The sequence below is a fragment of the Galleria mellonella genome, unplaced genomic scaffold (assembly GCF_026898425.1).
Source record: "Galleria mellonella isolate WM207_F2 unplaced genomic scaffold, CSIRO_AGI_GalMel_v1 utg425, whole genome shotgun sequence".
Lineage (NCBI taxonomy): Eukaryota > Metazoa > Arthropoda > Insecta > Lepidoptera > Pyralidae > Galleria > Galleria mellonella.
Genome location: NW_026442098.1, coordinates 68,338 through 80,570, shown reverse-complemented (window position 1 = coordinate 80,570; position 12,233 = coordinate 68,338). Strand labels below are relative to the sequence as shown.

The following is a 12,233-nucleotide window of genomic DNA, read 5'->3' as shown; positions in this document are numbered from 1 at the left end:
ATTTTTGAATTTTGAATTTTGAATTTTGAAAAATCGCTGGAAATTTTTCGATATATTTTAATTCAGACCGGATTTGAACCTCAGACGAACGAGACGCTTTACTAATTTTTATAATAAAGACTCGTGTTAATTAAAATAATTTTCTTTTTATAAAGATTTATTTCTTATTTTCTATCTTGGTATGGCTATAGGAAATGACGTTTTTTTTTCTTTGTGGAGCAAAAACTGTTGCAAAACAACATCTACTTGTAGACACATGATTCCACGTTCTATATTTAATTGTAATTTCATTTCATCACGTTCTATATTTAATTCAATTTTTTTTTGTTTAACAACTTGAATGTACTTAATCGATTCGTGTTTCTTTTTAAGAGATTTTCAGCCGACTTCAAAAAGTAGGTGTTTTTAATTCATTTGTAGTTTTTAACGTTTGTTACCTCATAACTCCGTCAGCTGTAAACCAATTTGGAAAATTCTTTTTTTTTATGTTAAAGAATATATTTACCGATTGCTCCTATACAATTTTATCAAAATCGATTCAGTGATTTAGTTTTAAAATCAATACAACTTAGTTTCGTCACAATTGATGTCGGTTTTTTTTATGAAATGCAATCTTAATAATAAAATCGTCTGTTGTTTCGATATTATTTTTAGTATGACGAGTCGACGGTGATCGAAGCGGAGCCAGAATCCGAGATCCAGCCGCATCTGCCGTCACCCACGTCTCCTTCGGAGGAGGCGGAGATTGTGATAGGTCGCGACGAGGAGACCCCGCAGCGGGACGCCAGGAGGATACAGGACAAGTGGCGGGACATACTGAGGAACGAACACGACTGGCCCGGCAACCAGTATCAGTATGATATTATTGTGAGTATACTCTTGTTTGACCATTTACAATTTTTGGCAATGGAATGGCAATGAAGCTGATTTTTGTTAAAAGTTTCGTAAGCAATATTATATTTTAATGTAATAACAACCGGTTTGATCATGTGGTCCCGGCATAGAATAGGCCACTCTTTCTTTTTCTATGGGTGTTGTAAAAGCCCTAAGGGAGAGAGAGGGATGGGCTGCAGCGTCCCTCTTAAAACGTCTCTAAAGTCTTGCCAATCCGCCTGCCAAGCATGGCATAGACTAGCAAACCTGTCCAAGGGAAGGCTTTTTTTTATACAAATTAGAATGGCAAACAAGCTGATAGCCCACCTGATGGAAAGTGGTAACCGTCGCCTGTAGACATGAGCAGTACCATGGACATAACAGAGTTTACTGTTTCGCCCATGATACCCCCCATGCGTTGCCATTCTTGAGAACTAAGGTGTTATTCCTCTGTACTCAGTAAATTCACACCATATCCCACCCTTCAAACCGAAACACAGCCTTGCAAATACAATTTCTTCACGGTAGAAACACGAATGGGACAGAGGTACCCAAGCAATCGACTTTTGTACAAAGTCTCCTTCTGGTATCTTATGTTCAGCAGTGGACAGTTTAAGACTGATATGATAAACTACCGGTTAGTGAGCCGGTTAGTTATGATGAAGACATCTGGAATTAAGCATGGTGGTTTTCAGGGGGAACTGCGTGGCAGTTAGCGTGACTTGACAGGGTATATTGCTAGTAATCGATAGTCGGAATTACTAACAATCTCTTCCCCCTGTTTCTAAAATGTTATACCTATATACTTTATAATTCTACTGCTATTCCCTTCAAATGGAAGATTTTGCTTGGTCACACAAATTCCAGAAGAAGAAGTATTTAAGTAGTCAACTTCTGTTTAAGTCTCCTTCTGATAAAACAATATTTACACAAAGGGAAGTATTGATACAGAAATATAGTCTCAATAGACAGGAGATTGGTTTATTTTCAAATATACTCGCAGAACCACATTCCGGAAGGGCAAAATGTTTAATTACTATATTTTTGTATCAATAATTCCCTTCATCAAAATAGACTACTAAGATATTATGTATTATCTATTTATGTATCAATGTTATAAGTATGTGAGGTATTTTATAAAATTAGGGTACGATGAGGCTGACATATCCTTACAGGATAAAAGCCTCTAAATAAAAAAGATAAAAAAAAACAATATTGAGATTTTCAACACTAAGCTTAATATGGTTTTTCCTTAACTTCAGGTAGGTACAATAATGAAAGACAAGGAGAGCGGGCTAGGCATCTCACTGGAGGGCACGGTGAGGGTGGTAGCTGGCAAGGAGGTGCAGGCGCGTCACTACATACGGGCGATCGCTCCCAATGGACCTGTGGCCAGGCTTGGCATCTACAAAGTCGGTGATGAACTGTTAGAGGTAATTCTTTTATGATAACTCAATATATGTTTACTCCCACGAACATTCAGGTTATGGAATGAGCTCCCTGCCGAGGTTTTCCCAAGAGACTACAGCATGGGGTTCTTCAATAGAGGGGTAAAGAGGTTTCTTCAGGGTCGGCAACGTACGCGTAATACCCCTGGTATTGCATGCGTTCATAGGCTGTGGTAACTACTTACTATCAAGTGGCCGTATGCTTGACTGCCACGTCAGTGGTATAAAAAAAATATGTCGCGTACAGTACGGTTTTATAGAAGTGTCTTCCCGTCAATGTACAAGCGAATTAACGGGAGATCGAGATTTTCGTGAAGTTTGTAGTATACGGGTAGGTTTTTAAAGAAAGGATCTATTAACATTTCTTCAAGGTCAGCAGCACGCGCCCCTGGCGTTGTGTCCATAGACTGGGATGGTAGTTCATCGTCAGATGTATAGACAGTATGTGTGTTTGCCATTTATTTGGCATGAAAAAACCTTAACGTGTGATGGTACATTAACGGTATTTAAACATTAACGGTACAGACCCCGCCTGCGCTAACGGTATACGCTGGCGGGGCACCAGAAAGGGATGATAGGTGATAATGAAAAAGCAGGTCAGTTAGCCCATTGTGATGAATACACCTGGAAATCAGCATCGACGGTTTCTAGGTGGGACCACGTGGAGGTTGACCTGACAGGGTATATTGCTAGCAATGAGACTAGTAGCCCGTATTACTAACAATCCCTTCTCCCCTAGGTAAACGGTTGGCGAGTACTAGGCGCCCACCATGTGGAACTGGTGACCAGACTGAGGGCTGTGCAGTCACCTGTCACTCTGGTTGTTGTGAGGAAACGGAACGAGAAGAGGCCCGGACCGGAACCCGGATATGCCAGGGTATTTATATTTCTTCTGTTGGAATTATTTGTAGATAGGAATTAAACATATTGGTTCGTGTAATAAAACTATCAATTTTCTCTCGAAATCAATATCTTTGTCGTACTCGTGCTTCTACAGGGAAGTAGCTGTACTTGCTTGCTTACTATATTGAGCAGTACCATGGACATAACAGAGTATACTGTTTCACCCATGATACCCTCCATGCGTTGCCATTCCTGAGGACTCAGGTGTTATTTCTCTATACCTCGTAAATTCACTGCCATATCCCACTGTTCAAACTGAAACACAGCCACGCAAACACAGCTGCTTTACGGTAGAAACACGAATGGAACAGAGGTGAGCAAGCAAACGACTTTTGTACAAAGTCTCCTTCTGGTATGGAGACTCTCTCTTGAATATAATTAATTTATATTACTTACAGCACAAATAACACACAAATAACAATAGACATAAATAGACATGCACAAAAGAATAGATAAAAGAATACATATACAAAAAAAAAAGAAAGAAAAATACATAAAAGAAGTAACATAATTTTTCCTTTCGTCATGTGCCACAGTAATACAAAATGGTCACAACTTAGCTTATTGTTTTGCCCTCAAAAGAGCAAAACACTGATATTCTGTTGAAGCTGTATCTGATAGCGGTGGTAAGATTCGAAGAGTGATGAATGACTGTAAAATTACAGAGGCAGAGAGGCATAACATTTTTACTAAATAATAGTCTAATATTTGTTTAATTAGATTTTTTTTATTATTATTCTTATTTTTCCATTATTGTATCATTATAATGTTCCATTTTTTAGTTTTTGGTGAGTACATTGTAAATCTGTAAAGCTCACCAAAATTATGTATATATAAATAAATAAGTAAATAAATAAATAAATTACACCTTAGTCCTCAGGAATGACAACTCAGGAGTGGTACGACGATATGCTAGTATACTCTGTAAAGTCCATGGTACTGCTCATATTTGTAGGTTATCACTTCCTGTCTGGCAAGTCATTACAACCTATTTGCCATTCCAAGTTATATAAAAACTAGCGACTCGCCCTTTTTGAAATTTGTTTTTTACGACATCACATTAGAAATCTCTAAAATTCTTATTGTTTCTCTACTATATTAAGCATTTATTATATACTCTATCTATTAAAAAAAAGTTGCATCAATACAGTTTTAAAAAGATCTAAGCATACATAGTGACAGACAGACGAGAAGCGACTTCATTTTATACTATGTAGTGATGATGAAGACACTCTGTTAAGATTTACAATGTATTGTTTTCTAGAATCAAATCCTCGGCGACAGTCTACAGGACCTGTTAGCACCGCCTCAGCGGCTGATAAAAGCCAAGTCCGAGAGCTCAGTGGCGTCGCTGTGCAGCGCCGCAACCGTTCTATCTGCCGGTCATGATCACGACGGTGATACTGTCTCTTCCCTTCCACTCTATTTCTCTTTTCAACGTTTTATAGTTTGTTTTTTTACTCCTTATTTCCGTGTTAATTTCTTTTTTTTTTTATATACCACTGAGGTGGCTAACAAGCATACGGCCCACTTGATGGTAAGTGGTTACCGTAGCCTATGAACACCTGCAATACTAGAGGTATTGCGCGCGCGTTGCCGATTCCAAAGAAGCCTCTTTACCCCCGTTTTAAAGAACTCCATGCTGTAGGCTCTTGGGAAAACCTTAGCAGGGAGCTCATTCCATAACCTGAGTGTTCGTGGAGGAAATATCTCTGAAACTGCGCTGTACGCGGCAATTTAGGCTGTAGGATATGAGGATGAACTTCCTGTTGATGGCAAGCCGTACGATGGTAGAAAGTAGCCGTGGGCATCATATTGAACAATTTCTCTGAGCACAATCCGTTGTACAAACGGTAGAACACCAGAGTGACGCAAAATCTCTCCTTAAGGGTTCGATACCGCTTGTAAGCCTGGGATCATCGACAATTTTCGTAACTCGTCGTTTCTAACTGAAGATATTTTTTCATAAATCGTATTTTTAAAATTACTTTTTCTATCTATCTATCTACTATATACACAATTTACATCTATGTACTAAAAATATCAAAGGCAAGACCTTAAAACATTACTTAAACATAAAAAAATGTCTTTGAGATCACTGCCAACTGGTAGGGTACCTAAGAGGCTTGCTGCACTTTTTTTTATATATTTTTTCCTAACTTTTATAAAGTACTTTTTCGAAATTACAAAGTTTTCAGCTTCGGTATAAGTGTTATTTTTTTTGCAATGGGTACTAGTTTACTACTATACATATAGTATAATTATTTGTTACTTAATATTACGAATATAATACAATTTTAACAAGACAATATTTGTATGGGAGTTTTTTAAGAAAAATTAAAAAATTAAAAGATCATAATAATAATATTTAGAAATTAAGTCTGTCTGTCTGTATATTTGTTCATGCATTATGCAAAAACAACTATTACAATAGGATGTGGTTATTGCAGTTGTCTTCCTGAAGGTCTAACTGAAAATGTGTTGATAACGAGAATATGGACTTTCAAACATGTAACCACTTCCTAGATGGTATATGTTTTTTTTGTATACAACTTAGAATGGCAAACAAGCTGACGGCCCACCTGATGGAAAATGGTAACCGTCGCCTATAGATATGAGCAGTACCATGGACATAACAGAGTATACTGTTTCGTCCATGATACCTCCCATGCGTTGCCATTCCTGAGGACTCAGGTGTTATTTCTCTGTACCCAGTAAATTCACGCCATATCCCACCCTTCAAACCGAAACACAGCCATGCAAACACAACCGCTTCACGGTTGAAACACGAATGGGACAGAGGCACCCAAGCAATCGACTTTTGTACAAAGTCTCTCTCTGATAAGAGGGAGACTTTGTATAAAAGTCGATTATAAAATATCAAAAATATCTAGAAGTGAATGAATGAATGAGTATACTTTATTTGCATTATACAATATAGGGAATAAGCAATACAATTAATAAATGTAACGATACAGTTGTATAAGTACAGTAAGGCGGTCTTATTGCTGAAAGCAATCTTTTCAAGACAAACTTAGGTTAATAGAAGTAGTCACATATTTGAAGATTTACGTAAGAAGTTAGGGGTAAAAGCTAGTAAATTATATAAATAAAACTTTGTTATTTTTTAAATACAAATTGTCATTTGCTAAACTCTAGGCACTAAAATAAATTAAAAGTAGCATGTGTATGCTATAATTCATAATGTGGTAAAACTCATCTCTTATGTTTTTTTTTTAATGGATGATAATGGAATGGTAACCCTACCCGCGCTATCGGTATACACCAGCAGGGCACCAGTGAAGGATGATAGGTGAGAATGAAGTAGGTCAGTTAGCTCATCGTGACGATTTCGACAAGAACTGTTCACGATGGTTTCCAGGGGGAACCACGTGGAGGTCGACCTAATAAGGCATATTGCTAGCAATGGGGCTGTCAAACTACATTGCTAACAATCCCTTTCCCACACCATCTCTTATATTATCAGGGTATACCAAAATAGATCCATTCTATTTGAAAAGGGCCCTCATATATTTCATCCTTGCTTCTACGTTATCTAATTTTGCTTTTATACTTTACAGAGTTCTGCAGTGAATCGCTAGAACGGAACAGATCCAGATCCTTGGAGCCTTTAAGTGGGCTGGCGATGTGGAGCGACCGTGTTCAGTACATACAGCTGCAGAAGGAAGAGAGGGGGCTCGGGTTTTCCATACTCGACTATTTGGTAAGTAGAATAAGAGAAGAGAAGAACGAGTTAAAGAGAGAAGTTTAACTAGTGATCCGGCCCCTAAGCAGTTGTATTTACATGGTTTTGTTTTTATGGATGATAATGGAATGAAAACCCCGCCTGCGCTATCGGTATACACTGGTGGGACACCAGTGAGGGATGATAGGTCAGAATGAAGCAGGTCAGATAGCCCACCGTGACGAATCTAACAATAAATCAATCGCGATGGTTTCCAGGGGGGACCACGAGGAGGTCGACCTGACAGAGTATATTGCTAGCAATGGGACTACTAATCCCCATTACTAACAATCCCTTCTCCCCTCGTATTTACATGGTTATGTTTTTGAAGAGTAGGATGTGGTAGTGAGATTACAAGGCACAGAGGCATAATACGGTAGTCTTTAGGATTGCATGAGGGTTATCATGAGCGTTACAAAGTTATGATGCTGTTCATGTCTATAAGCAATAGTTATAACTTTTCATCAGGTAGGCCACAACATTTACCAGAGGGAGACTTTGTACAAAAGTCGTTTGATTGGGTACCTCTGTCCCATTCGTGTTTCAACCGTGAAGCAGTTGTGTTTGCATGGCTGTGTTTCGGTTTCAAGGGTGGGATATGGCGTGAATTTACTGGGTACAGAGGAATAACACCTGAGTCTTAGGAATGGCAACGCATGTGGGGTATCATGGGCGAAACAGTATACTTTGTTATGTCCATAGTATTGCTCATGTCTATAGGCGACGGTTACCACTTTCCATCAGGTGGGCCGTCAGCTTGTTTGCCATTCTGAATTGTATAAAAAAAAACATTCTTTATTGTTCTATGTTAAACAAAAAATGCGTATATTCAAGTAAACTTAATTTTAAGCATTTTTCGATAGTTGTTTTCTAAATTCTATTGTTCAACTTGGAATGCAGATTCAGCTAAGAAGAATGGGCAAGAAACTCCGTTACTGCTTGTTTTAAATAAAAATGTTTAAAAATGTATGGATGTCGTAAAAAGCAACTAAATAACTAATTTCCTCAATGTATTGCTAGCAATGGGGCTCTTTGTCTCTATTACTAGCAATACCTTCCCCCTCCTTCATGCGTAGTAGTGAGCTCCTTGCTTTGCATAAATAAGGTTTGCTTTCCGGTCGGGCCAATTTAGATTTTTTTTTAAATTGGTTCGAGTTAGGGTATTTTGGGTTAAGCCTCCAGGTCTTTATTGCCTGGATTCTCGTAATACAGGGTATTTTAATTTTAAAGACCAGGTGATTGGTCACACCAATTGTAATGTGTGGCCTTGGGGAAAGGGATTATTAGTAATGGAGACTGAAAATCCCATTGCTAGCAATATACCCAACCAGGTCGACCTCCTCGCGGTTCCCCCTGGAAACTATCGAAGTTAATTCCTGGTGAATTCACCATGATGGGCTAACTGATCTGCTTACATTCTCATCTATCACCCTTCACTGGTGCTCCGCCAGCGTATCCCGTTAGCGCAGGCGGGGTAACCATACCATTTTCACCCATCAATAAAAAAAAAGTGTGGCCTTTATTGTTTTTGTGTGTACCAGGACCCGTCGGAGCCGGGCAGCTCGGTGATCGTGGTGCGGTCGGTGGTGGCGGGCGGCGCGGCGGCGGCGGACGGCCGCCTGGCGCCCGGCGACCGCCTCGTCTCCGTCAACGGGCGCGACGTGTCGCGCAGCCCGCTCGCCGCCGCCGTCGCTGCAATCAAGACTGCACCCAAGGGTAAGCGGCTCAATGATCTTTTTACGATACAAACATCGCCTGCCAAGCGTGCCAACTACTGGCAAAACTTCCCAAGGGGGTGGCTTATGATCAGCACTTAATTGGTCAAAGGCTGATATGACGATGATGATGAAACGGTAAATTGTTTAAAGACAGCGGTGCCTATGTAGACTTCTGAACAAGGGTTACTTGAGGTCTTTAGGGGGAAAGGGATTGTTAGTAATGAGAATCTGACAGCCTTATTGTTAGCAATATACCCTATCAGGTCGACCTCCACGCGATTTTCACTAGAAACCATCTTGGAAAATTATCTTGGATAAGCCAATTTTTTTTTCTTTTATTTAATTACCATACATAAATACATAAAAAAAAATTGGATTTTTAGTACCACTTAAACCTCTTGGGCTTGTGTGTGATACTTTACATTCGGTTCTCAAATTGATCTGCTTTCATCCACATCTATCATCACTCACTGGTGCCCTGCCAGCGTATACCGGTAGCGCAGACGGGGTTACCGTTCCATTATCACCCAATGAAAAAAATATCTTTATTTCTATGAAATTTATATAACAATTAGACTAAAAATACCATTTTGTAAGATTCTACAATTCATTACAAAATATTGATGTAATAAAACAATTATAATTCAATAGGTACAGTTATTATCTGAACAATGCAAATAGAACCTCGACATACTCTAATCATTGTAAACACTACACGTATGGTACTTGACAGATAATAAAATACACTGGCACAGTGTAGAGAAATCTCTTACTAGTTCTCCGAATTGTTTAATATTCGTTTGGGACACAGTTAAGGCGTTAGCCACTGGCCATGCATTTTGACTTACACTGTGGTAATTCAAAAGAATTACTAAATTAAAAGAATTACTGTGGTAATTAATAAAAATTACTGTTATAAATATAAAAGTTTATAAAGTTGTTTGTATGGTAAAATATTTATTACATTTTTACGCAAACTGCTAAAAAGATTTGAGTGTTATTTGGTGCAACGATAGGTTATATTATGACTTATGTATTGTTCTAACTGTCTGTTTGCCTTAAATAAATATTAAAATTATAACTAAATTACAAATAATGCAAATAATTTGCTATAAATTGCTGTGTGCAAATAATGTGCTTAATTAAAATAAGTTCACAATTTATTCACTAAGATAACTTTTAAAGCGTTGTTAATCGAACAGGATAGCCCTGTTAGCGTTATTAGAATATAATAATATACCCATATTTTGGCGGGAGACCAATAAATTCTGCCACCAAACGTAATGCCTACATACTTACCTGCTGTTTTTAATTTTGGTTCCTTACATTCTCTCGCAAAGGCTTCGAGTATGACTTCATCTTAATAACACAGTTATCAAAACAAACACTGCTAGCGCGTCGTTTCACGGTTGTTCAAATCACAAACGTTACGGTATTAACACCTTGTCACACGTTCAATCTCTTGTTTATTATTTTACACTTCAGTATTTCACGAGCATTGTATTCGTTGTGTATATAGCAGGTATTAGAATTAATTTTTCTACGCTCTTTAATTATTTTTTTTAAATCGTAAATAAATATAATTAATCTGTCAGTATTTGTGTTTGCATTAATTAATATAAAATTAATGAATTAAATAATTATTTAATTCATTTACAATTTAATTAAATTATTATTTTACTTATTTATAATTTAATAATTATTTCGTGAGATTATTTTAAATAAATGTTAGTGATAATATCGTTTTTAATAAAAACATTTATCTAAAGTAAATAAATTAAGTGAGACGTGAGTTTAATATCAATTATTTGTTTCAGGAATTGTAACTATAGGCGTAGCGAAGCCATTACCTTGCAGTACCGTAGTTGGGGGCGAGAAGGCGAACGGACACAGTACACAGAGCAGTCAGGTACGTATTTATTTACTTTCATAAATTGTCCTTACTCGTGTTATTTCATCATTATTAAAGCTATCATTATTGTGATCGTTTACTTTAATTCTGTTTTGACTTACTTGTCATATTTATTATTTTAATATATTTTTAAGCGACTTACAAAAGTAGGAGTTTCTTAAATGCATATTATGTATTTTTGATTATATGTATATATATTATAAAATTACACAATATCTTGCAAACTGATATGGTATATTTGCTCCAGTGTTGTTTTCCATATTAATTTAGTGAAAACAACAAATGTAAGTAAATTCTTTGATTAAATTTATTAGATTGCCAAGTTACAAGTATACATGTCACTAGGTCCTAGGTCCACTAGGTAAACATTTATCTGTCTTTCTCCATATCAAATGTATTATGTAATTTGGTTTTAAAAAACATGCCCGGTTTTTGTTTTTATTAAATATGCCAAGTAAAAAAACTGTCATCATCACGTATCACCTATTTTTGACGAAGTTTATGACAACTATCAACATTAATAACATGCCATTATCATTAATCACAAACCAATCACAAACGGTGTTTTTTAATGAGATTTCTCAATTACCGACAATGGGGGTCTCTTGTGTATTGTTTTGTTTCATTTTAATATTTAATTGACGAGTTAAATAAACTAAAGATGTATTGAAATTAAAATTTACTATCTTTCAGTATAGATTTATATTATTCTGTATTGACTATGTGTCACGTAATAAAAGGCAAAATAAAAATATACAGCACTTTCCGCCTAACTTTATGTAAACATGATTATAAACAATGTTAAAAATAAAACGATGTTTTATTTTTTTCGTAAATGTACAAAATAATTAATCATTTTAAAAATACTAGAAATAAATATTTTACAGTAAAAAAAGTACATTTACCATCCAATACTGCTTCAGTACAGCGCACATTGCCACGCTTTATCACGAGTTCTAATTTTGTATCAATATTTTTTAAACAAAATAAAATAAATTCTACTTTTTGTGAATATCATAAATATTACTATCGATCATTTTAAAAACGAAAATACATTATCATTAAATATGGCAACATATCGCTATGCTTAATCATGATTCCTAATTTTGTATAAACATTTTTTGTTATAAATTAAAAAAATAAAAAAGAAATATGTTTAATTTGTTGTAAATAAAACAGTTTATTAAGTGTTGTGATATTGTACACTCAGGGGAAAATTAAAGTAAGTTGGCATTTATATTATTAAAGCTTTTTGTTGACGCTTAGAGCAGTATTTATACCTGTTATTAAAGTTAATACAGCATGCGATTTATTAATAAATTTTTATTGATACTTTACGATTTTCGTGTACAGTAAAGGGAATGGAATTACCGCTCTAAGATTAAAAAAAATATATGTTTAATTTTCTTTTTTTATTAATTTTTAAATTACCATAGTTTATTTCCCTTTAGTGTACAATATTTATGCATGCTTTTAAATGTAGTTTACTTTTTTTTTTGAGATAATTATTTTTCTTTTACAGAAATTGGAATACTTTACGAAAATTCTTCGATTGATCATGTCGTTGCACCAGGATATTATGGAATTGCAACTGCAGTGTACTCAAGATATGATCGAGCCCACCCTACCCTCCT

At 36.2% G+C, this 12,233-nt stretch overlaps 1 protein-coding gene across 11 annotated transcripts in view; it reads left to right on the top strand.

Annotated features, from left to right (window-relative positions):
- Positions 1 to 12,233, top strand: part of LOC113513909 (inaD-like protein) — a 332,239-nt gene that overhangs the window by 291,701 nt on the left and 28,305 nt on the right. For 8 of the 11 annotated variants that reach the window (XM_052898439.1, XM_052898440.1, XM_052898438.1 and 5 more), the window contains 2 exons: positions 8,560 to 8,685; positions 10,505 to 10,596. In XM_052898439.1, the coding sequence (XP_052754399.1) occupies positions 8,560 to 8,685; positions 10,505 to 10,596 (218 nt within the window). Of the gene's footprint in view, positions 1 to 654; positions 868 to 2,135; positions 2,307 to 3,060; positions 3,199 to 4,488; positions 4,622 to 6,805; positions 6,949 to 8,510; positions 8,686 to 10,504; positions 10,597 to 12,233 lie in introns of all 11 variants that reach the window. The other 3 variants (XM_052898433.1, XM_052898432.1, XM_052898434.1) reach the window with 2 other exon arrangements.